Source organism: Urocampus carinirostris, chromosome 20, assembly GCF_059441175.1.
Source record: "Urocampus carinirostris isolate Australia breed hairy pipefish chromosome 20, RoL_Ucar_1.0, whole genome shotgun sequence".
Taxonomy (NCBI): domain Eukaryota; kingdom Metazoa; phylum Chordata; class Actinopteri; order Syngnathiformes; family Syngnathidae; genus Urocampus; species Urocampus carinirostris.
In genome coordinates this window covers 15,578,229-15,605,750 of record NC_142368.1, presented here as the reverse complement: position 1 = coordinate 15,605,750, position 27,522 = coordinate 15,578,229, and the positions used below count along the sequence as shown (strand labels likewise).

The 27,522-nt window shown below is 40.9% G+C and overlaps 1 protein-coding gene across 2 annotated transcripts in view; it reads right to left on the bottom strand.

Annotated features, from left to right (window-relative positions):
• Positions 1-27,522, bottom strand: part of sgk1 (serum/glucocorticoid regulated kinase 1) — a 48,640-nt gene that overhangs the window by 7,529 nt on the left and 13,589 nt on the right. The window contains exons 5-9 of one of the 2 annotated variants that reach the window (XM_088324682.1): positions 25,400-25,463; positions 9,239-9,314; positions 6,174-6,249; positions 4,494-4,682; positions 2,591-2,722 (exon numbers count right to left, since the gene is read on the bottom strand). In XM_088324682.1, the coding sequence (XP_088180808.1) occupies positions 2,591-2,722; positions 4,494-4,682; positions 6,174-6,249; positions 9,239-9,314; positions 25,400-25,463 (537 nt within the window). Of the gene's footprint in view, positions 1-2,590; positions 2,723-4,493; positions 4,683-6,173; positions 6,250-9,238; positions 9,315-9,392; positions 9,557-25,399; positions 25,464-27,522 lie in introns of those variants that run through there. The other variant, XM_088324683.1, reaches the window with a different exon arrangement.

The window sequence follows — 27,522 nt, the reverse complement described above, 5'->3', positions numbered from 1 at the left end:
GTAATTTCTTCAGTGTCGGTAATAAGTCGAAACATAACCCAGAAAGTGGTAACAACGGCAATCATTCCGGCACAAAAAAACGGCGGAGAAATTCTTCAGAAGACCGCGAAGGCAAGGAAAACACGTGTGTTGAAGGGAACGATTCGACGAAAGAAAATAAACAAAAGAATACTAGCAAGAAAAGGACTTTTCAGCCAAAATGGACCAAATTCTATTCCTGGTTACGCTATGAGGAGGATGATAATGGATTGGACCTTGAGAAGGCATTACAAACTGTGGCGGGACAGCAAACCAAGAACATATGAACTGAAAAATCTGAAGTGATAACTGCTTTGTATTACCAATTAACTGTGGTGATTGAAACTGCATGAATATATAGACTAATATTTCAGCAATATTATTTTGTATAATTTACAATATTGTGAGCTAAAAAATCTGAAGCGATAACTGATTTGTATTACCAATTAACTGTGATGATTAAAACGGACTGAAAATATAGATTAATATAATTAACCAATCACTTTTCACAGCTAAAATGAACACTGTATAGGGCATGTTTTTCACTACAATTTACAGTCAAGGTGCCACACAAAAAAAAAACTCGTTTTGGCTGTGTTCAGTGTTCAGATACCTTATGATGAATCCACAGAACAAACTGTAAATACGCCAAAACACCGGAAGAGAATTTAAAGTTATTTGATTGGGTGAGTGGGAGGGATGGGTGGAGCTATGCAAAAAGTGCAAGCACTCCCTCCCATCTCTCGCCGTACACCGTCTGCGCCTAAGGTAAGCACATCAGGCTCTCTGTTTGCAGAATGTTGTGACGTTTTTACAAAATAACTGCTTGCATCTGGTTTTGAAACCAATATGTATGAAAAAAAGGGGTCAAAATGAGTTTAACGGATCTTGAGTCATTGCAAGAAAGAGACAAGTTTAAAGTATGATTTTTGATTTTGGGACACGGGCTCTGGCATTATTCTCTTTATCATTTTTATCAAATCATCAAAAATAAATGTGCTGAAGACTAAACTTTTGTCTGGGGCGCGGGTTTAGCACTTTAATCAATTTGTCTCATAATTTATGATGTAGCGCTTTCCCAAAATAAAATTCATATATTTTGCTTTTATGGCTCTTTGAGTCAAAAAGGTTCCCGACCCGTTTTAGACTGAAACAGTCACAATTATTAAACCACTGATTTAAATATCGATACACTTTGTGAAAATGTCCTGAAAATAGTCCGACCGATAATCCTAATAGAGAAAGTTTCCTAAAATATCCTACTTTTTTTACATTGGCAGTGTTGATTTGAGCTGTGAAAAGTGATGGGTCCCGGGGACTCGCATGCTCCAAAATCTTTGGGTCCCAACAGAAATCTATGGCTCCCCAAAATTTTGTGTAGTATTGAAATTGTCAATCAGCGACAAATATATAATATAAATCTAATATACAAAGCAGTTATCACTTCAGATTTTTCAGTTCATATATTCTTCGTGGTTTGCTGTCCCGCCACAGTTGTAATGCCTTCTCAAGGTCCAATCCATTATCATCCTCTTCATAGCGTAACCAGGAATAAAATTTAATCCATTTTGGCAGAAAAGTCCTTTTCTTGCTAGTATTCTTTTGTTTATTATCTTTCGTCGAGTCGTTGGCTTCAACACACGTGTTTTCCTTGCCTTCGCGATCTTCCGAAGAATTTCACCGCTGTTTTTTTCGTGCCGGAATTATTGCCGTTGTTATCACTTTCTGCATTATGTTTCGACTTAATTTTGACACTGAATAAATTACCAAATTTGTGTTGATTTTCACATAATACTAACTTTTTTCTGAGGCATACTTAGCCTTCACCTTCCCTCGACAACAACCACCACAACAATGACGTCATCTCGAAACAACGAGATCTCGTTTGCCGAGATCGGCGTGTGGACGAAAACTCGAACCGCGAGACCAAAACAACAATGGCGGATCTGCCTGACGAAAAGTTTGGAGTGCGGTAAATCTTTGTTTAAAAAAAAATGTAATCGGGTAAAAATTACAATTTTGTGTCAAAAAAGTTGCGTCCCAGGGACACACTTTGACTTGACACTATGCATCCCCAGCTAGTTCGCAGTTCCACTTTTGCGGGTTCAGAGCTTCGTGGGTCTAAAAAAATGTACCTTACCTTCTCAATAAAAGCATTTATTGACTTGAGCAAGCGCAAGCTTATGTCAACTGAGGACATGGTGTGGACACTCTTATTGTGAAGGGGAGGGGGAGGCCCTGACACAATGCTTAGTCATGGTGAGTTACCGCTTCGCTCACCCCCCCTTCCTTCAACTCCTCCCACCTCACCCCCTTCTTATGTGGCGCTCAGTTTATCATGAAGGAACTCGGCGAAGCGATTATATTCTCTTCTGTCACATTTCATCTCAAGTTTGACTTTATTATACCAAAAGCGAGCGGTTGTTTGTACTTCCTAAACACGGCTAATTGTGTGAGGTTTCGTGTATTTGTTGTAGAAGCCGTTTGATGCCGCTAGCTAAGAGAGATATAATGGTGTCTTCCTACCCGATTTGCCCTTAAAGGCCCCCGAGCCTCACGATCGGACACCCACCTCTCCGCCGTTGATGTAGTCGAGGACGAAGTAGAGCTTGTCGGCCGTCTGGAAGGAATAATGGAGTCCCACCAAGAAGGGATGCTTGACGTTCTTCAGCAGTACGTTCCTCTCGGACATGATGTGTTTCTCCTGAAAACCGTTTGGATTTAGTACCACAGCTTAAATGACGTCTGTATCCAGGGTTGGGTAGGGTTACTTTAACTGGATTACTTTCAATGACTTTTGGAAGACTCCAATACCAAATATGCTCATAAAAGACAAAATAAACTAAATATGAATACAATGATGACCAGGGTTGGGTAGAGTTACTTTAACTGGATTACTTTCAACTACTTTTGGATGACTCCAATACCAAATATGCTAATAAAAGACAAAAGAAACTAAATATGAATAAAATGACTCATTTTTGTGCAGGATTGGGGAACACATGGAACGGCAAAAATGATGTTGGCAAGCTTGTTGGAATTTCTTGTTAAATCAACATAAACTTCAATTAATCATCCGACTAAAATTTGTGACCTTTCCCAATCACCACTCATTCCAACAATTTGCACGCTCTTTTCTGCATAGAAAGTTCTCAAGAAGCATTTTCACTCACAAGTGGATTTATTTTTAACACACAAATCAATAAAGCTCTGGACTCTTCTCCTTCTTCAGAGTTGCTCAGCAAATAATCTCCTCCGCCACTTGGCTTGCTCCCATTGGTCTCTTGTCCCGGAAGAATGGCGCGTCAACCTCCTCCGCCTCGGCCCCCAGACAGCTGGTCACCTCCCACTGCCTGAGAGCTGCCCCATGTAATATACTCCAGAAAACTTTTGCTCAAAACACAGACAGTCCAACAAGCAAAACCAGATTCAAACTTCCATATTCCTTTATTCCCTCTCATGACCTCAGTCGACTGGGATCATCACTCCAACACCCTATTTCCCGTCATACACCGAAAATCAGCAAACGTTTAAAAAAAATTTGCAGAAAATTAACAATCAATAAAAATATTGGCAAGCTGTTTGGATTTATTTTCATTTTGTTTCTGTCGCAGAGATCAAAGCCAGAAGAGAAAGAGTAATCCAAAAGTAATGGAAAGTAATCCAGTTAAAGTAACCCTACCCAACCCTGGTTGCATTTTGTGTTAGTTTTACCGGAGATCAAAGAGATCAAAGCCAGGAGAGAAAGCTTACCACGTGTTGTGAGTCATCATTGTATTCATATTTAGTTTATTTTGTCTTTTATGAGCATATTTGGTATCGTAGTAATCCAAAAGTCATTGAAAGTAATCCAGTTCAAGTAACTCTACCCAACCTTGGTTGCATTTTGTGTTAGTTTCACCAGATCAAAGAGATCAAAGCCAGGAGAGAAAGCTTACCACGTGTTGTGAGTCATCATTGTATTCATATTTAGTTTCTTTGGTCTTCATCTCATCTCATCAGCTGCACTGCTTATGCTCAGTAGGGTCGCGGGGGTGCTGGAGCCCATCCCAGCAATCATCGGGCAGGGGACACCCTCAACTGGTTGCCAGCCAATCGCAGGGCACATAGGGACAGACAACTTGCTCGCTCAAACCTAGGGACAATTACTCACTTGCTAATTCACACCTAGGGACATTTACTCACTCGCTAATTCACACCTAGGGACAATTTGGACCGGCCAATCCACCACGCAAGCACGGGGAGAACATTCAAACTCCGCACAGGAAGTCCGGTAGCTGGATTTGAACACACACAGGAGGTTCCCAAGACCTTAGAACTGTGCCGCCGTGCTGCCCTTCTTTTGTCTTTTATTAGCATATTTGGTATTGGAGTCATCCAAAAGTAATTAAAAGTAATCCAGTTAAAGTAACCCTACCCAACCCTGTCTGTATCAGTCAATGGCACGGAATGTAAACTCCTGTTTGTTGGAGTACCTCCTTCTTCTTGAGAATCGCCTTCTTCTGCAGCACCTTGACAGCGTAGAAGTGGTCATCTTGGCGATGGCGTGCCAGGAGGACCTTCCCGAAGCTGCCCTTGCCAATGACCTTGAGGAAGTGGAAGTCGTTGGGCTTGGCCGACGGGTTGGACGAAGGGCCCAAGTTGATCTGCTGCGTCGGGCTGGGCTGTTTTCGGAACGAGACGCTGACGTTAGCGCTTGCTGAAATAATTATATTAATCTATATCTATATTTTTATTCAGTTTTAATGATAACAGTTAATTGGTAATACAAAGCAGTTATCACTTCAAATTTTTCAGTTCATATATTCTTCGTGGTTTGCTGTCCCGCCACAGTTGTAATGCCTTCTCAAGGTCCAATCCATTATCATCCTCCTCATAGCGTCACCAGGAATATATTTTAGTCCATTTTGGCAGAAAAGTCCTTTTCTTGCTAGTATTCTTTTGTTTATTATCTTTCATCGAATCGTCCGCAACAACACACGTGTTTTCCTTGCCTCCGCAATCTTCCGAAGAATTTTTCCGCTGTTTTTTCGTGCCGGAATTATTGCCGTCGTTACCACTTTCTGTGTTATGTTTCGACTTATTACCGACACTGAAGAAGTTACCAATTTTTTGTTGATTTGCACCTCATACCAACTGTTTTTTCGGAGGCATACTTCTCTTTCACTCGACAACCACTACAACAATGACTTCATCTTGAAGCAACGAGATCGGCGCGAGACCAAAACAACAATGGCGGATCTGCCCGACGAAAAGTTTGGAGTGCGGTAAATCTTTGTTAAAAAAAAAAAAAAAAGTAAACGGGTAATTGTCAGGTTTTCAATGTAAATCTCTTGAATTTCTGTCTCAAGGTAATTAGCTTGTTTTTCTATTACTAAATATAAAAACAATGTTTCTCATACACACACATAAAGTAACGTTTCAACAATGAGTGTAATTATATCTCTTGTACGTTTATCAATCTTGTATTCTTTTATTTTGAAGTCATGTTCTTGTGTGTACTGATTTCTCTGACGCAAAATAAACCACTCCCTCTCTCTGTTTGGACTTCTGCCATCATCATGTAGAATTAAAATATATACATGTATTTTATCTGCGCAAATATAGCCACCAAATAGTCTTAATAATGGCGATCTCTGACAGTAATAATGACAATTTGGTGTCAAAAAAGTTGCGTCCCTATGCGTCCCCAGCAAAAATCATGCGTCTAGGACGCAGGGACGCCGGCAAACCAGAACACTGCATAGGATGCTCGTTAGTTGTTTTGACAATTATGCACCGTTCACATGATTGATACTATTGACCAATCCTATCGCTGTTCTTTGATTACCACACCCGTTAAGGCAGATCGGCTTTTGTAACCTAGAGAATTTAATACAAAGAAAGAGCTCAGGGCTTTTAGATCAGGTTGTAATTTCTTATCTGAGGTTCTCTCCTGTTCTTCTTGCACATTCAAAATCCATTCATGTCTTCTCTCCTTATTTGAGTGTCTACTATAAACTTATCACAAACCTAGCATTAACATGAGATTAACCCAATGGAGAACCGATTAATGGAGAATTATTACTTTTTTTTCACAGAAAAAAATCACAAGCGAAAATTTGTGGCAGGCTTAGTAATTGATCAAGTAATTATTGATGATTAAAAGTACTCACAGGAGGAGAGGGGTTCGTGTTAAGTAGCTCAGCATCCTTGGGAGGACTCAGGTTCAGGATGGATTGCACCTCTGGACTAAAACAAAAACAGGGACATGATGAATATTTTTAAAACAGACGGATATAGGCTATTTTGGAGAGGACGTCATTGGGCGAAAATATACGCAGAGACAGAAATATGACAGAGAGGGAACGTCCTTTACTCGGCAACATTCATTCAAGCTACGTTCAAATTCGTCCAAGAGACGCTGGGCTTTTTACTTGGAACCGAAAGTATTTTTTCTCTGAATCGGCTTGCTTAGTCGACAACTTGAGATGTCTTGATGTCTTGTATCAACATTGTCTCATAACATCCTGCCAGATGTCTGTTGTCAGCTCGAAGCTGACTTACAGTTAATCCACAACAGCTATAGTAAGCCTAAAAGTGCTCTGTTTCACAGTAGCATTAAGACACTTCAAATGTCTGCCAATATTCGGTGTATAAAGTTATACCTCAGTTATCGATTGACTCTGTACTCAAACAAAATCGGTATTCCAACATAAAAAAAAAAATCGGAGATCGAACAAATACCAACAAGTGAGTTGACCATCCTGAGCATCTTGGCTACTCTAGAATCATCATTTTGAGAGGGAGGGTCAGTCCCCGAACACCAGGGTTGGGTAGGGTTACTTGAACTGGATTACTTTCAATGACTTTTGGATGACTCTAATACCAAATATGCTAAAAAAAGACAAAATAAACTAAATAGGAATCAAATGACTCCATTTTGTGCAGGCTGGGGGAGTAACGGAATACATGGAATGGCAAAAATGATGTCTGGATTGATTTTCATTTTGTTTCTGTCGCATTTGATGTTAGTTTTGCCAGAGATCAAAGCCAGGAGAGAAAGCTTACCACATGTTGTGAGTCATCATTTTATTATGGTGTAACAGCCCATTTTTGGGGGTGTTCAAGCACCAACGCAGGGTTGGAAATACTCCACTACCTTGAAACGATTGGGCCCGTTTGATTCCTAGCACCGCCCTCAACCACTCCCCGCTCCTCTTTCATTCGGCTAGGTGACTTGCTCTGTGTATTACGGTGAGACGTTATTTTGTGGTTACAGGGTTGGGTAGGGTTACTTTAACTGGATTACTTTCACTTACTCAAATACCAAATATGCTAAAAGACAAAATAAACTAAATATGAATAAAATTATGACCAGGGTTGGGTAGGGTTACTTTAACTGGATTACTTTCAATTAATTTTAGATTACTCCAATACCAAATATGCTCGTAAAAGACAAAAGAAACTAAATATGAATAAAATGACTCAATTTTGTGTAGGCTTGGGGAGTAACGGAATACATGGAATGGCAAAAATGATGTTTGGATTGATTTTCATTTGGTTTCTGTGGCATTTGATGTTCGTTTTGCCGGAAATCAAAGAGATCAAAGCCAGGAGAGAACGCTTACCGCGTGTTGTGAGTCATAATTGTCTTCATATTTAGTTTATTTTCTCTTATTTTAGCATATTTGGCATTGGAGTCATCCAAAAGTCATTGAAAGTAATCCAGTTAAAGTAACCCTACCCAACCCTGGAAATAAAATGAGTGAAAACTGGGCATGGCGTAGTAATATTGTTTATGCAAACCACAAAGAAACACCCCTGAACAGTGTTGAATGATTCTAAATCACTTTAAAGGAAATGAGAGGAAAAAAATAGTTTAACCAGCAGGACAATCTGGGTGCTCAGCACTCCCAAAGCCCTAAACCTAAAATTGCCCCTGAATTGCAGTCATTAAAAGGCGCACCGGGTTATAGGGTGCACCCCCAAAAAACAGTTTTTGGCCCTATATTTTCCATACATAAGGCGCATGGGATTATAAGGCGCTAAAATGGGAACGTGGACAAAACAGTCAGATAGTTCAGTCCAACTTATTACCCCCTTAACCTTCAGAAAACAAAGAAGCAAATACGTGTCTCAGACATGTACGGAAACAGTGTCCGTACGATGTCACTCAAATGCATCGTTCCAAATATCATTCGGAAGGTTAAAGTCTTGGGATTCAAGACATTTCTTAGTTTCCACTTTATTTTTTGCTGGCAACTGTGTAGACAGCAAAATAAGAATTTGATTGTGCAGGGAAACGGGGTTCTTTACTGTGCATATGACAATAAACACTTTGAATTGAATTGAGTTGAGTTTAAAAATAGACTCATCGCAGAAACATCAAGATCGTTCTAAAACAAGATACCGGGAAAATAGAAAGCCGCATAGCTCACCTAAGTTCTCTTGCAGCCATCACGTTCAATAATGATACGTAACCATGGTCTTCTTACAACCGTGAGTGTAGTAAATCCAGGAGAGTCAAATATTTACAAATACAGAATAGTAAAAAATGTTTTCTCTATGACGTAGTGCAACCTAACGTGTGATTCACTTTCATCTTTTTCGGCCAATCGCAGACTTTGTTTCTCCCCTTTAGCCTATGCAAGCCTGTAAATGATAAAAAGGATCTGCCCCCTTTACCTCCGAATAACTTTAGCCAATAGTGACTGATTCAAATGATGATTCAGATTCAGATTCAGATTCAGATCTACTTTATTGTCATTCTAGTACACGTGTATACAGAACGAAATGTCGATGCATCTGACCCCCACAGTTTCCTTGAATGTACAGATATAAATAATGTTGCATTGTATTTTGGCTACGTATAGTATTTTACCATAGTGCCGATAGTGCAAGAAGAGTAGCTAACCAGATGTGCAAAATGGGCAGTCAGGTTAACAAGTCAGGTACACAGTAACATTAACACTGTATTGACACATTGGTTAGCCAATGAAACGCCGGTAAATAAATCCCAGCATACATCGCCTTGGCTGCTTGCCTTAGTTGCGAGACTTTGCGACTTAATATTGATCCATATATAAGGCGCACTGTATTATAAGGCGCATGGTCAGCTTTTGAAAAAAATTAAGACTTTTAGGTGCGCCATATAGTGCGGAAAATACGGTAATTAGCAGAGGCGGACAGGTACTGTAAGTAGAAGTTAAAGCCCAAAAAAAAGATAAAAAGCACTGACTGTTTGTAGGTGTAGGCGTTGGTGGCGAGCCTCTGGATGAAGTCGTTGAGTCCCATCCTCCTCTGCTTCATAAAAGCTGAAAGACAAAAGAAAGTCACGCTTGCTTTCATCGGATCAAGTAGAAAAAAGTCGAGCGAATATCCAAATCCCGTACCCCTCATTAAAGCCCAAAGGCTTTTAAACTTTAAGTAAGTCATCTCGGAAACTCCATTCGAGTTTTTGATCGTCATAATGGAAAAAAAGATCGCAGGATGAGAGGACGCAACTTTGTTAGCGTTCAAGTTTTGCCTCCTCGCTTTTATGACGAACCTACTGGGAGGCGTTTCCGGGTGGGCGTGCCTCAAAACACAACTCTTGGATCCAATTGGACGAGCTTGGACCAATCAGCGCTCACAAAAACCCGTATGCTTGTGACTCGGCCATGACGTCTCGTGTGTGCTTTCGTCAAATAACAAAGAGAAAGTGTGCTTTTCCGTGTCTATTTGCGCAATTTTTGCGCAACAACTCACGTGGGGGGAATGTTCGGGAGGACATTGTGGGATTGTGACGTAAAGAACTAGATTTAAAAACAAAAAAAAAAACAAAAAAAAACGAGACGGTGCTAGAAGCCGAAAAAACCGAGGGGATTACGTATCAGTGAACGCAACACGAAAATGTCCTAAAGCACACGCGTCAAACAGGCAGCCCGCGGGCCAAATCAGGCCCACCAATGGTTCAAATCCGACCCGCAAGACAACAGTGAGAGAAGCACAAGAGGAAAATGAGCTGTCGTTTTAAATATTTCCACCAGATGTCACTAAAGTCAGGTAACACTTGCAAAACAATTGTGGTAGTATTTCTCCGTTTCTCTCTGACTCACTTATTTTTTATTTATTTCTCCCTCTTTTTCTTTCTCCTGTTCACTCTCTCTTTCTCTCTCTTTCTCTCTTTTCTCTATTTCTCTCTCACTCTCTAACTCTTTTTTTCTCCATCTTGCTCTCTTTCTATTTTCTCCCTCTAATTTACACTTTAATTCTCTTTCTTTCTCACCCTCTTTCTTTCCCTTTTTCGACCTATCTCTCTCTCTCTCACCTCACTTGTCTCTTTTTCTCCTGCTGACTTTTTCTTTCTGTCGTTTCACTTCTCTTATTCTTTTTTCACTTTCTTTTTCTCTCTCTATTCATTTCCCCCTTCTTCTCCATTCATATCTCTATTCTGCTCTCTTTTTTTCTCTCACTCTTACTTTGTCTCCTTTGTTCTCCCTATCTGTTTATCGCGCTCTCTTTCCCTCCCTCTCTTTCTCTCTTTTTTTATCTTTTCTCTATTTCTCTCTCACTCTCTAACTCTTTCTTTTTCTCTGTCTTGCTCTCTTTCTATTTTCTCTCTCTAATTTACATTTTAATTCTCTTTCTTTCTCACCCTCTTTCTTTCCCTTTATCAACCTCTCTCTCTCTCTCTCACCTCACTTGTCTCTTTTTTCTGCTGACTCTTTTTCTTTCTGTCGTTTCACTTCTCTTATTCTTTTTATCTTTCTCTTTTTTCACTTTCCGTTTCTCTCGATATTCATTTCCCCCTTCTTCTCCATTCATATCTCTATTCTGCTCTCTTTTTTTGTCTCTCACTGTTACTCTGTCTCCCCTGTTCTCCCTATCTGTTTATCGCTCTCTCTTTCCCTCCCTCTCTTTCTTTCTTTTTTTATCTTTTCTCTCTCTCTCTAACTCTTTCTTTTTCTCTGTCTTGCTCTCTTTCTATTTTCTCTCTCTAATTTACACTTTAATTCTCTTTCTTTCTCACCCTCTTTCTTTCCCTTTATCAACCTCTCTCTCTCTCTCTCTCTCTCTCACCTCACTTGTCTCTTTCTCCTGCTGACTATTTTTCTTTCTGTTGTTTCACTTCTCTTATTCTTTTTATCTTTCTCTTTTTTCACTATCTTTTTCTCTATATTCATTTCCCCCTTCTTCTCCATTCATATCTCTATTCTGCTCTCTCTCTTTTTCTCTCACGGTTACTCCGTCTCCCTTGTTCTCCCTATCTGTTTATCGCTCTCTCTTTCCCTCCCTCTCTTTCTCTCTCTTTTTCTCCCTCTCTCTTTCTCTTAAACTTACTCGTCCGGCCCCCCGTGAGATTTCTTCATAGCATTTGTGGCCCCCAGCTAAAACCAGTTGGACACCCCTGTCCTAAAGCGTTTTTAAAAAAAACAATATTATGTGTCTCAAGGAGATACGCAATTTAGCATTTTATAACAGGAGAATCTCTTACATTTGGATTAGATAACGGTGGATCAGGAGGTAGAGCGCAGAGATCGCAGGTTCGAATCCCGGCTCCTCCGCGTTACATGTGGAAGTGTCCTTGGGTAAGACACTGAACCCCCTAATGCCCCCGATAAGCAGGTTGGCGCCATGCATGGCTGCCCGGCCGCTATTGGTGTGTGAGCGTGTGTGTGAATGGGTAAATGTAAAGCGCTTTGGGAAGTCTTCTTCAAACAGTAAAAAAAAAATGGACATGTCAGTCACTCAAATCCAACGAATTGCACTAAAATAAGAAATCAGATTCTGAAAAATATTCCCCATCCTTTTCAAACGATTCACTCGACCCACAGGAAAAGTCAGCGAGAGAAGAGAGAAAAAGGGAGGGGGTCGAAATGCCCCCAAAGAGAAAAAAAAACGTCTGGCAGTGGAAAAGTACAGAGCAAGGGGATCCAAACATAGAAGGACCTGAGTGCTACAAGTCGAACGTGTAAAAAAAAGAAAAGAAAACGCAACTTTGGTTTCTTATGTAAGGCATCTCAAGTTTATCTTTACGGACCACTGACTGATTATAAGCCGCGCTTCGCACCGTAAATGTGAGGAAATAAAACATTTCAATGTGCTTTAAACTCGCTTTGCCTGAAAAATAGGGGCTTCAAATAGGAAATTAATTTGTGAATTGGATTTAGAAACCCCATTTGCAATTTGTGAATGAAAAAAGTGTGCGTTCACCCACAAGCAGGGTTGGGTAGGGTTACTTGAACTGGATTACTTTCAATGACTTTTGGATGACTCCAATACCAAATATGCTTATAAAAGACAAAAGAAACTAAATAGGAATCAAATGACGACTCACAACACGTGGTAAGCTTTCTCTCCTGGCTTTGATCTCCTTGATCTCCGGGAAAACCAGGGTTGGATAGGGTTACTTTAACTGGATTACGTTCAGTGACTTTTGGATTATTCCATTACCAAGTATGCTAATAAAAGACAAAAGAAACTAAATAGGAAACAAATGACGACTCACAACACGCAGTAAGCTTTCTCTCCTGGCTTTGATCTCTTTGATCTCCGGCAAAACCAAGGTTGGGTAGTGTTACTTTAACTGGATTACTTTCAATAACTTTTGGATTACTCCAATAGCAAATATGCTAATAAATGACAAAAGAAATCAAATATGAAAAAAATGACGACTCACAACACGTGGTAAGCTTTCTCTCCTGGCTTTGACCTCTTTGATCTCCGGCAAAACCAAGGTTGGGTAGGGTTACTTTAACTGGATTACTTTCAATGACTTTTGGATTACTCCAATACCAAATATGTTATTAAAAGACAAAAGAAACTAAATAGGAATCAAATGATGACTCACAACACATGGTAAGCTTTCTCTCCTGGCTTTGATCTCCGGCAAAACAAACATCAAATGCGACAGAAACAAAATGAAAACCAATCCAAACATCATTTTTGCCGTTCCATGTGTTCCGTTACTCCCCAAGCCTGCACAAAATGGAGTCATTTTATTCCTATTTAATTTCTTTTGTCTTTTATTAGCATATTTGCTATTGGAGTCATCAAAAAGTCATTGAAAGTGATCCAATTAAAGTAACCCTACCCAACCCTGCTCATCATTTTATTCCTATTTAGTTTCTTTTGTCTTTTATTAGCATATTTGGTTTTAGAGTAATCCAAAAGTAATTGAAAGTAATCCAGTAAAAGTAACCCTACCCAACCCTGCCCACAAGTAGAATAGAATAGAATAGAAAATACCTTTATTGTCATTGTTACAAATAATTACAAACCTTTATTGTCATTGTTACAAATAAAGGTAGATTCTATTCTATTCTATGTATTGGAGTAATCCAAAAGTAATTGAAAGTAATCAAGTTAAAGTAACCCTACCCAACCCTGTCCACAAGTAGAATAGAATAGAATCTACCTTTATTATCATTGTTACAAATAAAGGTAGATTCTATTCTATTCTACTTGTGGGCAGGGTTACTTTAGCTTGATTACTTTTAATTACTTTTGGATTACTCCAATAGCAAATATGCTAATAAAAGACAAAAGAAACTAAGTATGAATAAAATGACTACATTTTGTGCAGGCTTGGGGAGTAACGGAAGTAGGTTACATCCTTACGTAATCCCCCGCATAGACCCCCTCTCTAATTACCAAAGCGGTCTCAGAGTATATATATATATTATTTATACGTCGTTCCTAAGTTAATGATGACACTTTTGACTCTTTGAGTTATCTTTAAGCAGACATTGATGCGAATGTTGCGTTCAAAGGCGTCTCGTACTCACACGTCCAAGCGGTTGTTGTTTCTTTCATAGATACGCAACGGTGTCCGAGGAAGGTGGGCTCCGCGAGGTAATAACACTCCAGTGAATTCCTCAGGTTTCATCTGACAGACTTTTTTTCCTCTAGCCTTCCATTCCCACCTCCTTTTCTCTTTTTTTTTGGGTTTCGAAGGCGGAGACGTTCCGCCTTCTGGTTTTGACGCTCGGAGAGCGATAGAGATATGCTGCGTTCAAGTGCTCGGGGAAATGTCGGAATCGGGAGAATCATGAGGGGAGAGCAATGATTCAATGAATCAATGATTTTTTATTGAATATTGAGGGGTGGGGGGCAATGTTCCCTGTAATTTTCCAGGGGTCTGAGCGTTCACACAAAGTCGGTGAGCAATGCTTGAAACAACAGTGAGCAACCATAATCCCAAGTGTGGCAAGATAATTAATGATCAAACATGTCCAAAACTTGACATCAAGTTACATTTTGCTGAGTTTCCGGCAATGCAAAATTATTTTTTTCTCTTTTGAACGAATTGACTCATGTATTTTGCAAAGATTGTACGGCCTACAAACTACAGACTTTTTCTTCTTTTTTTCTTTTTGTTCTCTATTTACTTTTTTCCTACATTTCTTTCTTTTCTTTTTTTTCTGGCTTTTTTTTTCCTAAATTTTTCCTTCTTTTTTTCTCTTCCTTTTGTTTCTTTTTTTCTCAGCTTTTCACTACTTTTTCATTTTGGTATTTTTTTCTTTTTTGTTCTATTCCCCCCTTCCTTTAAGTCATTTTGTGCATCATTTTACATACTATTTGGTCATGTTGGGATGAAAGAAGCAAAAACCACCTGAAGAGCCGTTTAGGATACGAAAGAGCCGGTTCCTTTTAGTGAGCCGAGCCGAAGAAGCCGGTTCTTGACAAACTCTACTAACTCTACTAGGAAAGGGCACGGAAGAGAGAAATCCAAAGAGAAATAGAAAGACAGAAGGAGAGAAAAGAGAAAAGAAAGCGCAAAGGGTAGGAAGAAAGAAAGAGAGAAAGGGAAAAAAGGAAGTTAGAGCAAAAGAAGTTAAAAAGACACAGAGAGAGAAAGAGACTAAGAGCAACAAAGGAGGAGAAAAAGAGAGACAGAGTGGGAAAAAAGGGGTGCAAAAGAGAGAGAGAGAGAGAGAGAGAGAGAGAGAGGGACAGAGAGACAGAGAGAGAAAGAGACAAAGAGCAACAAAAGAAGTTAAAAAGACACAGAAAGAGAAAGAGACTAAGAGCAACAAAGGAAGAGAAAAAGAGAGACAGAGAGGGAAAAAAGGGGTGCAAAAGAGAGAGAGAGAGAGAGAGAGAGAGAGAGAGAGAGAGAGAGAGAGAGAGAGAGAGAGAGAGAGAGAGAGAAAAATACAAGTACAGTGTCTTTGTTCAAGGCACCTGGCTTTGGCAACATCAAGTTGACATATTTCAACCTGCAGCTTGTTTTTCTCTTGCGCTTCTCTGAGTTTTGTCTGGCCGGATTCAATCCCTTAGCGGGCCTGATCCGGCCCGCAGGCCGCCCGTTTGACACCCGTGTCCCAAAGCGAGTAGGATCCCAACCCAAGCTTAACGCAGACAAAAGATCCACTCCCATGTTTTCTCTAGTGTGCTTGGCGGGTATATGTGAGAGTGAGCACGTATTATGTAAGCCACTCGCGGCGATGCTGCGAGTTTACCAGAGCCGTGTGACTCACTCTCTCTTTGGGAGGTCGATTTTGTGAGAGCGCAGGAAGGGCGGTTCGGCAATGCCAGCCGACGGATATTAGCGCTATCGTGTAAACACTGGCGCTTACTTGCTCGCTGATGTGCCGTTGGGCACTATCGGGTGCTGAATGGGAACCGGGGCACAACCCTTACGTAAAAGGCCACTCTTTTCACACACACACACACACACACATAAAAGTTAAAATTATGACACCATCCCCTGATCTAAAACCTACATGAGGACAAGGAAAAACCCCAAAACCTCAGTCAAGTCATGTTTATTTGTGACGCCCTTAATCACAAGGAGTCTCAAAGGGCTGCACAGACCACAGACTATTAGAGACTACAGACTATTAGGACACCATCCCCTGATCTAAAACCGACATGAGGGTAAGGAAAAACTCAAAAACCTCAGTCAAGTCATGTTTATTTGTATAGCCCTTAATCACAAGGAGTCTCAAAGAGCTGCACAGACCACAGACTATTGCAAACTAAAGACCATTACTACACCATCCCCTTATCTAAAACCTACATGAGGGCAAGGAAAAACTCAAAATTAGTCAAGTCAAGTCATGTTTATTTGTGACGCCCTTAATCACAAGGAGTCTCAAAGGGCTGCACAGACCACAGACTATTGCAAACTACAGAAAATGATGACACCATCCCTGATCTAAAACCTATATAAGGGCCAGGAAAACATGAAAACTTCAGTCAAGTCATGTTTATTTGGAACGCCCTTAATCACAAGGAGTCTCAAAGAGCTGCACAGACCACAGACTATTGCAAACTAAAGACCATTACTACACCATCCCCCTGATCTAAAACCTACATGAGGGCAAGGAAAAACCCAAAAACCTCAGCATGAGCAAAACAAAGACATGCGCATTTGGTCCCACCTCCTATGCAGTCACTTTATCATCATCATCATCACAATAACTATGTTAAATTATTAATCTAGTAATAACATAGTAATACATTCTGTCGAGGGCCGGACTAGTAGATGAAAGAGAAAGAAAAAGAGAGATAAAGAAATAAGAGAAAGAGGGAGGGAAAAGGAGAGAGGGAGGGACAAAGAAAGAAAAAAAGGGAAAGAGGGAGAGAGCGTTAGAAACCAAAGAGATAAAAAGAGAAGTCGTGAGAGAGGGGGAAAAGAAAGGGAGAGGAAGAAAGAAATCCAAAGAGAAATAGAAAGACAGAAAGAGAGAAAAGAGAAAAGAGAGAAAAGGAAAAAAAGAAGTTAGAGCAAAAGAAGTTAAAAAGACACAGAGAGAAAGAGACAAAGAGCAACAAAGGAAGAGAAAAAGAGAGACATAGAGAGTGAAAAGGGGTGAAAAAGAGAGAGAGGCAGAGACAGAGTGGGAGAAAAAGAGTGGAAAAGAGCGAGAGAGAGAGAAAAAGGGTGTAAATGAGAGAAAGAGAGAGAGAGAGAGAGAGAGAGAGAGAGAGAGAGAGAGAGAGAGTGGGAGAAAAGGTGTGGAAAAGAGAGAGAGGCAGAGACAGAGTGGGAGAAAAAGGGTGGAAAAGAGCGAGAGAGAGAGAGAGAGTGAGACAGAATGGGAGAAAAAGGGTGAAAAAGAGAGAGAGAGAGAGAGAGAAAGGGAGAAAAAGGGTGGAAATGAGAGAAAGAGAGAGAGAGAGAGAGAGAGAGAGACAGAGTGGGAGAAAAGGTGTGGAAAAGAGAGAGAGGCAGAGTGGGAGAAAAGGGGTGGAAAAGAAAGAGAGAGAGAGAGAGAGAGAGAGAGAGAGAGAGAGAGAGAGAGAGAAATAAATACAAGTACAGTGTCTTTGTTGGAGGCACCTGGCTTTGGCAACATCAAGTGGACCTATTTCAACCTGCAGCTTGTTTTTCTCTTGCGCTTCTCTGAGTGTTGTCCGGCGGGCCGGATTCAATCCCTTAGCGGGCCTGATCTGGCCCGCGGGCCGCCTCTTTGACACCCGCGGGCTAAATAATTCACAATGTCCCTTTAAGATGCAAACGCACAAACGCGAATTGAATTGTCTTATCCGGCTTATTTGACATCCGACCTCAGCAGTACGAAAACCCCATTAAATCTCAATCAGCTTCTTGTTTTGTTTTTTTAGCGGTTTTAGTGCTGCGAGAACAAGAAAACTCCTCGCCCGGTGGCTCGCCTCCTCGGTCAGGGACAACGAGGCGCTCTGTCAGTGTTCCCACAAAGCCTCGGGTTGTTCCACCGTTCCACAAACGCACTTTGTTCTCGTGCAATCCGAGCCGTTGTTTCGCTCGCCCGGTTGCTGTTTGCGCAAGGAGCATGGCGAGCAAAGTGCTTTGAAATTTCACAATGCAGATATTATTTTAGCGGGGACAAAACGTATCAAACAAGTCTGACACATCACTACCAAATGTTCCCATGACTTGCTTTATTCTTTCATCTAAGGGACTGTGTGTCTTATTTCCCGCTGCCTAGTGTTGAAAATTCTTTTCATTAAAAAAAAAAAAAACATTATTTGAATACCTTCTCAAGGTCCAATCCATTATCTCCCTCCTCATAGCGTCACCAGGAATAGAATTGAGTCCATTTTGGCAGAAAAGTCCTTTTCTTGCTAGGAGTATTCTTTTGTTTATTTTCTTTCGTCGAATCGTTGGCTTCAACACGCGTGTTTTCCTTGCCTCCGCGATCTTCCGAAGAATTTCTCCGCCGTTTTTTCGTGCCGGAATTATTGCCGTTGTTACCACTTTCTGTATTATGTTTCGACTTATTACCGACACTGAAGAAACTACCAATTCTTTGTTGATTTGCACCCAATACCAACTGTTTTTTCGGAGGCATAATTCTCTTTCACTTGACAACCACCAGAACAATGACGTCATCTCAAGGCAACGAGATCTCGTCTGCCGAGATCGGCGCGAGACCAAAACAACAATGGTGGATCCGCCTGACGAAAAGTTTGGAGTGCGGTAAATCTTTGTTTAAAAAAAAAAAGTAGTTTTTCTTTCGTCGAATCGTTGGCTTCAACACGCGTGTTTTCCTTGCCTCCGCGATCTTCCGAAGAATTTCTCCGGCGTTTTTTTGTGCCGGAATTATTGCCGTTGTTATCACTTTCGGCGTTACGTTTCGACTTGTTACTGACACTGAAGATATGACCAATTTTGTGTCGATTTTCACCTAATACTACCTGTCTTGCTCGACATGAATGAGGTTTATTGTGAAAAAAAGTCGCTTTGATGTTCACTGTAGAAGGAAAATAGAATGAAGTCGAATAATACATTTTCTTATTCAAATTATGAATTCATTTTCTGCATTAAATTATTTTTGGTAATATACTGATTAAAGGCATCACCACAAACCTGTCTTTTTTCATTTTGTCCTTTTATATTTTTTCTCAACTCTATACAACATAATTCGTAACATAAAGCATCAAAGCAAGTGAGCCGTTGGAGAGCCGGCTCTCTTGAATGAGTTGAGCCGAAAAAGCCGGTTCTCTAAAAAGAGACGGACTTTCACTTCACAACTCGAACTCGAGATTGAGATTTTCTTAACTTCTTTACACAACATAATCATTCGTAACATAATGCATCAAAGCAAGTGAGCCGTTGGAGAGCCGGCTCTCTTTAATGAGGAGCCGAAAAAGCCGGTTCTCTAAAAAGAAACGGACTTTCACTTCACAACTCGAACTCGAGATTGTGATTTTCTTAACTTCTTTATACAACATAATTCGTAACATAATGCATCAAAGCAAGTGAGCCGTTTGAGAGCCGGCTCTCTTGAATGAGTTGAGCCGAAAAAGCCGGTTCTGTAAAAAGAGACGGACTTTCACTACACAACTCGAACTCGTTTGACTTGATTGATTTGCCCTTTCGTCATCGTCGGTGTATTCCGGATGATACCCATAATTGACAAATTTGCTTTTTCCTGTACAGATTTTCTAGTACGTGGTACAAGTCTTAAAATGCATAATAAATGTACTTTGTAGGTATGCATACTTAACCTTAGCTCGACGACAAGCACCACAACAATGACGTCATCTCGGAGCGACGTGATTTCGTTTTTCGAGATCGGCGTGTAGACGAAAACTCCAACCGCGAGACCAAAACAACAATGGCAGATCTGCCTGACGAAACGTTTGGAGTGCGGTAAATCTTTGTTAAAAATAAAAGTCATCGGGTAATAATGACAATTCTCGTCGAAAAAGTTGCGTCCCCAGCAAAAATGATGCGTCCAGGACGCAGGGAAGCGGGAAAACCAGAACACTGTCGTAGGTTGCTTCAGTGCTATATTTTGGATGTTCAAGGTTTGTACACGAATATTTAAGGCTTGTATAAGTAACCTGTATTGTTTTGTACTAAAAAATTAAACATTTCCTAAAATAATATGCTCTATAAAGATAAAGTTAAGTTTAACTTACTTTTGGAAGATGGGCTTCAAGAGATTATCTTCCATGTTGGAGAGTGGACCAAATAAAAATCCAACCATTTTCTCAACCATATCAAGCTTTCTTACGCCACTTTCATTTCAAAAGAAACGGCAGATAGAGAGCTCATGACACGTTCATGCATAGGTTCAGTGTTCTTGCGATGAAATATTATTTAGCAAAAAATACAAATGTTGAAAATGTCAAGTGAAACATTCACAAAAAACAGTTTTTCTCAGAAGCTGTCTTGGAAACGAGTACTGTATTTCCAAGACACGTAACAATGTTCAATATCCTTTTTTTCTCATGAAAAGATGAGTGTTGAACAATGTTCCCTCTAAGCTCAGCACACAAGAAAATCTTGCCAGCACACAAAAATCAGAGCTCAAAATTACTAATTAAGAAGCGACTTAAGTCAAAGTTACAGTGCATGAAGGTCAAAATACATGGGTTCCCCGACGCTGTGTCCTAAATGCGGTATTTTGAAGTCGAGTCGAAGTATAACGAAGTTGAGTAAAGTTAGTGGAGTTTAGTCGAGAACCGGCTTCTTCGGCTCGGCTCACTAAAAAGGAACCGTCTCTTTCGGGTCCTAAACGGCCCTTCAGGTTGTTTTTGCTTCTTTCATCCCAACATGACCAAATATTATGTATAATTATGCACAAATGACTTAAAGGAAGGGGGGAATAGAACAAAAAAGAAAAAAATACCAAAATGGAAAAAGTAGTGAAAAGCTGAGAAAAAAAAGAAACAAAAGGAAGAGAAAAAAAAGAAGGAAAAATTTAGAAAAAAGCCAGAAAGAAAAGAAAAGAAAGAAACGTGGGAAAAAAGGAAATAGAGAACAAAAAGAAAAAAGTAACAGTTCGGAAAAAATAAACACAATGAGACTTTTTTTTAAAGGAATTTAAAAAAAAGTAGAAAAAAACACGGAAAAAAGAAGAAAAAATTTGTGCTGCATTCAAATAATTTCCAATGATATCAAGTGAATCTTGTTGCCAACATTGTACTTCCGCTAAAAAATGTGATTAAGTACAGTTCTGTATCTTACAACCGACTCAATAAGCCCCCCAAAATGTGAATATTATGCGACAAAATATATATGCAAAAAAAAAGAAATGGAAATCTTGTGAAAGAATTGTAAAAACAAATGACGTTTGTAGTCAATTCATTCAAAAGAGAAAAATAATTTCGCATTGCCGGAAACTCAGCAAAATGTAAGTTGATGTCAAGTTTTGGACATGTTTGCTAATGACTTAGTTGCCACACTTGGGATTGCCGTTGCTCACTGTTGTTTCAAGCGTTGCTCACCGACTTTGTGTGAACGCTCAGACCCCTGCAAATTTCCAGGGAACATTGGAGGTAACTGAATGACTTTTTCAAATCAAGCATCGAGTAACTGTTACAAAATTCCCTTTTTTTAGTAACGCGCTCACTCCTGACCAAAACAAACCAAAAAATATTTTCATGCAACGTGAAAAACTTAAGTGGTTTCCCACCACCAAAATTCCATAACATGTCATCACCGCCGTCGGCAGGCTACGACGTAGCCGGACCAAAATAGAAAAACGCTGCTCGAAATAAAAAATAAAAAACAATTCTGGTTTTGCAAAAGAGATCATTAAAATCAAGCTGAGCTAAGGAAAATCCTGTCCTTTATGAGAAAACAACAACCCGGAGAGCAGTTAAGGTTTTGTCTCACTGGTCATCATGGAAATATGAAATTCGAAATATATTAAACTCTCATCTCATTAGCTACACCGCTTATCCTCAGTAGGGTCGCGGGGGTGCTGGAGCCCATCCCAGCAATCATCGGGCAGTGGGCAGGGGACACCCTGAACTGGTTGCCAGCCAATCGCAGGGCACACAGGGACAGACAACTCGCTCGCTCAGTCACACCTAGGGACAATTTGGACCGGCCAATTAACCTGAAAATCATGTCTTTGGAACGTGGGAGGAAACCGGAGTGGTTGGAGGAAACCCACGCAAGCACGTGGAGAACATACAAACTCCGCACAGGAAGTCTGGAGATGGATTTGAACCCACGCAGGAGGTTCCCAAGACATGAACTGTGCCGCACACGCACGAACCACTGCCCCGCCGTGCTGCTCCAGACTTCCTGTGCAGAGTTTGTATGTTCTCCACGTGCTTGCGTGGGTTTCCTCCGGCCACTCCGGTTTCCTCCCACGTTCCAAAAACATGCATTTCAGGTGAATTGGCTGGTCCAAATTGTCCCTAGGTGTGAATGAGCGAATGAGTTGTCTGTCCCTGTGTGCCCTGCGATTGGCTGGCAACCAGTTCAGGGTGTCCCCTGCCCACTGCCCGGAGATGGCTGGGATGGGCTCCAGCCCCCCCGCGACCCTACTGAGGATAAGCGGTGTAGCTAATGAGATGAGATGGGAGATGAAATATATTAAATGTGTCAAAAACCAGAATTGGACCCAAATGCGTGACGTTTCTCACACAAGGGAAATGGGAAGTCAATGCACATGGGGCAGCGGTCTGGCGTGGAAAGACAGGAAGCCAGAGACCAGTGTTCTGGTTTGCCAGCGTCCTAGTCGCATGATTTTTCCTGGGGACGTTTTTGACACCAAATTGTCATTACTACCCGATTACTTGTTTTTTTTAACAAAGATTTACCGCACTCCAAACTTTTCGTCAGGCAGATCCGCCGTTGTTGTTTTGGTCTCGCGCCGATCTCGGCAAACGAGATCTCGTTGCTTGGAGATGACGTCATTGTTTTGGTGGTTGTCGAGTGAAAGAGAAGTATGCCTCCGAAAAAACAGTTAGTATAAGGTGCAAATCAACCAAAAATTGGTAACTTCTTCAGTGTCGGTAATAAGTCGAAACATAATACAGAAAGTGGTAACAACGGCAATCATTCCGGCACGAAAAAAGAGAAGAGAGAAATTCTTCGGAAGACCGCGGAGGCAAGGAAAACACGCGTGTTGAACCAAACGATTCGACAAAGGAAAATAGACAAAAAAATACTCCTAGCAAGAAAAGGACTTTTCTGCCTAAATGGACTCAATTATATTCCTGGTGATGCTATGAGGAGGATGATAATGGATTGGACCTTGAGAAGGCATTACAACTGTGGCGGGACAGCAAACCACGAAGAATATATGAACTGAAAAATTTGAAGTGATAACTGCTTTGTATTACCAATTAGCTGTAATGATTAAAACTGAATGAATATATAGATTTATATGATATATTTGCCGCCGATTGACAATTTCAACCTGGATAAGACTAAATTTTGGAGACCCATAGATCTCTGTTGGGACCCATAGATTTTGGAGCATGCCAGTCCCTGGGACCCATCACTTTTCACAGCTAAAATGAACACTGCAGGGACCGACGAGATCGATACCAATTGTCCGACCAGATATCAGACAGATGGGGTCGATACCGGACAGGACGGGAAGGACAGGATTGATATTGAAACAGGATATTGAAATTAAACAGGGCAAAAATAGACGGGAACGTAACAGGAAACCGATATTAAACGGGACAAAATGAACGGGAACAATACTGGAGAGGAAATACCAACAGGAAACAGAACAGAGTCAGAACCCTCGTCTTGCGGGGCAGAGGTTCGTTGACGGACTGACAAAGGAAGAATGAGAGCACTGAGCTTAATTAGACAGAAAATCCAATCTGTCAATGAGCCGCAGCTGGCACCACAAGGGCGGGGCCAATTGGGCACCATGGCAACCGTGACAAAATGGTTATATTTATTCAGTGTTAAACTTCTTTTTCAATTAACTTCACCAATTTTGGATTTTCTTTTCAAAATTGCTGGATTTTCAGAATCTCATCTCTCATCTCAATAGCTGCACCGCTTATCTTCAGTAGGGTCGCGGGGGTGCTGGAGCCCGTCCGAGCAATCATCGGGCAGTGGGCAGGGGACACCCTGAACTGGTTGCCAGCCAATCGCAGGGATTTTCAGAATATATTCTGAACATTATTAGTACAATCAGGAGTATTATAGATGCAGAGTGAGGCACAATATTCTCTTGCCTCATGGCAGAGGGCGATCGCAAGACCAAGTATTCTGATTTGATGCCGACGAATAATAGAATGATTGGCAGTATTAGCAAATCAAGCCATTAAGCCTTTTTTCTCATTGAATTTACTTTTTTTCACAATAGAGGATTACCTATTTGTCTTGTATTGTATTGTATTTATTTATTCAGCCAGTATAAACCATAAACATGATATATAGACAAGAAATCGTTTGACACGCGAACACTCAATAATGATAAAATAATAAATTCAAAAGAATGAAAAGAAGAGAGTAAAAATATCTTGTAGTGTATAATACAAGGTAATTATATAGAATAGTTTAAAAAGAAAGAATATGTAAATAACAAGACTAGAGTAGAATGACTTTAGAATATCAGCAGCATTGACAGTCCATGTGAGGTCAGCTGACAAGTAAGTACCCAGAAACTTGAATGAATGGACCAGTTCCACCTCACTACCATTAATTGACAGTGGCACATGCGGGGGAGGCTTAGTACGGAAATCTATTATCATCATCTCCTTAGTTTTACCTACGTTCAATAACAGATTACTCTCATGACACCAGGTGGAAAGTGAATCAATTTCTGCTCGCTATTTGTTGTTAATTCGTTTCAAAAGGAGTAGTATGTAACTTATTACTGTGCTGAGTGTCTGCAGATGCAAAGTGAGGCACGCTGTTCTTTTGCCTTATGGCAGAGGGCGATAGTGGGACCAAGGATTCTGATTAGGCACACAAAAAATCGATTTATAACAGTTTCGGAACAAAAGCCAAGAGTCAACCCCAAAAAGCAGCAATGTTACAGAAATACAAATACTTTATCACAATGTCAACAAGACAACTAAAATACCTTCCATTGCATAATATTTTAAGAATATAGTCAGTAATGCGAATGAAGTATCAATTGTCTCTCATTGGCTCTGTTGCAACAGTGACAATGGATTGACAGGTGGTTTTTCAGGAACAGTAACATACTGTTATTTTTTTTTGCTCTCTTTTTTGATGGTTTTATGTCAATTTGTGGTGTTGCCCCAATAGCACACCACTTTACCATGCTAATTACACATGGTATTGTTCTTTTCTGTAGTTGCCTCTGTTATTTTTAGCTTCTGGTAGATGAAGGCGCATAGATTTGACCTTTTTGTCTGCCTTGCTGGCGGGGTGCTGCAGCAGGCCGGGTAGGGAGAGGTGCTTAAAGTGTGCCTGTCAGTCACACACCAAGGCATACACTTTGAGAGTGGCCGAGGGCGCCGGGTGAGAGAGAAGGGCTGCGCTATCTACATAGAGAAGAGGCGCTTTTAGGGAAGTGGATGAGAAGAGAATCCTAGTAAAATACTATTGATACTATTCCAAGTACTTGCTTAGCATCTATAATATGGATATTTGGACCATTCCGCCCACTCCTACCAGAAACAAGAAGTTGTCTTCCTCCCCTAAAAAATCACAGTCCCACAAACACTCAACTCAACTCGCCTTGGCGGAGGTAACGGCGACACAGCATCATGAATAGTGGAATCTTTGTAACCAACTCACGGTTGTCGCCGGGGCAACGGTAGCTGCCCGCCTCCGACTCGTTTTGGTAGGAAAGCTGCAGAGCCTGCAGGGGGAAAAAGACTGTTAAGTTTCAACTGTAGAAGACACTCAAATTTAGATGAGAAGACATCAATGGATTTTAAACTTTGAGCATATAACTCCTGTATTGGCCAACTTGCACTGGCTCCCAGTCCACTTAAGATGTGACTTTAAGGTTCTCTTATTAACATATAAATGTTTGCATGGACTTGCACCCTCTTATCTCTCTGATTTTAATTCCCCCTATGTTCCTGCATGGAGTCTGCAGGCTCGAGAGCGTTCTCCATCCAGGCCCTGCCTACGGAGATAAAATCTGCAACCTCAATGGAAGTTTTTAAATCGAGGCTTCTATTCCAAAGCTTATGATCGATGCCCACCTCATATTCTGTATTGTCCTGTCTTTTTCCGACCGCCTGCCTGGTGGTGATACGAAGGAGAAGGACGATTTGAGATGAGTCAGCGGACCGGCGTTTGACCTGAAGCATGTGAACGCCTGCATGGACCGGCTGGCAGAGATGGGAAGCTGCGTCAAGGATACCACTTGTGAGGTCCCTTCTCAAGGTTTGTTGTTCCTTGCCCGCATGTTGGTTTAAGATCAGGTCATTGTGTCATTGTAATCCTGTGCCGTCCTTTGAGACATTTTTGTGATTAAGGGCGTCATCAATAAACTTGACTTGACTTAAACTTCCAGGGAGGACCGGGAGAGGAGCTTGCAGATAAGAAAATTCCATCCCTACCATAAGCCCTCCTCCAAGCCCCTTTCTTTTTATTAAATCTTCAAGGTTTCAAAAACAGATGAGCTCTTTGTACCAGTCCTATCGTAAAAAAAAATATTGAAACGATTGAAAGTCGGTAACTGAAACGAACTAACTGTAAACGACAATCACTTGAAGATATTCTAATCAAGCATATAAAAACAAAGAGATAACTAACTCAATGTCTAATGATCATACAAATGAGCCTGAGGCATAGGTGTCAAAGAGGCGGCCCGCTAAGGGATTGAATCCGGCCCGCGAGACAACACTCAGAGAAGCGCAAGAGAAAAACAAGCTGCAGGTTGAAATGTGGTAACTTGATGTTGCCAAAGAAAGGTGCCTCGAACAAAGACACTGTACTTGTGTTTATTTTTCTCTCTCTTTTTTTTCCACCCCTTTCTTCCCACTCTCTGTCTCTTTCACTCTGTTTCCCTCTTTTTCTCTTCCTTTGTTGCTCTTTGTCTCTTTCTCTCTCTCTCTCTGTCTTTCAACTTCTTTTGCTCTAACCTCCTTTTTTCCTTTTCTCTCTTGTCTCTTTCTCTCTTCCTACCCTTCGCGCTTTTCTTTTCTCTTTTCCCTCCTTCCGTCTTTTTATTTTTCTTTTTTCCTCTCCCTTTCTTTCCCCCTCTCTCACGACTTCTCTTTTTATCTCTTTTGTTTCTCACGCTCTCTCTCTCTCTCTTTCTCTCTCTCTCTCTCTTCCTTACCTTTTCTCCCACTCTCTGTGTCTCTTTTTCTCTTCTTTGTTGCTCTTTGTCTCTTTCTCTCTTTGTGTCTTTTTAACTTCTTTTGCTCTAACTTCATTTTTTCCTTTCTCTCTTCCTACCCTTTGCGCTTTCTTTTCTCTTTTCTCTCCTTCTGTCTTTCTATTTCTTTTTGGATTTCTTTCTTCCTCTCCCTTTTCTTTTCCCCCTCTCTCACGACTTTTTATTTTTTGTTTCTCACGCTCTCTCCCTCTCTCTTTTTCTTTCTTTGTCCCACCCTCTCTCCTCATCCCTCCCTCTTTCTCTTATTTCTTTATCCCTCTTTTTTTTTCTCTTTAATCTACTATACGTGATCGGTCTCTCAGTAAGTTCTGGGTCACGGAGCTTTTGGCGCCTAACCAGGTGGAGGCCCCTTCTTCCCCCAACAAAGCCCCCTAAATCAGCACCCGGACGGCTTCCTGCCCCACTTTCCTGCTCGCTGATGCACTTTAATGAAGTTGTCTTAAATCACTAGCCAAATAAACCCCCCCCCTCACTCTAAGACCCCCTAAGGTCGGCCCGTGTAATCGGATGAGTCCGACATCTGTTTTTGCAAACATTTCATTGGCTCGGTGCTCCTGGACTC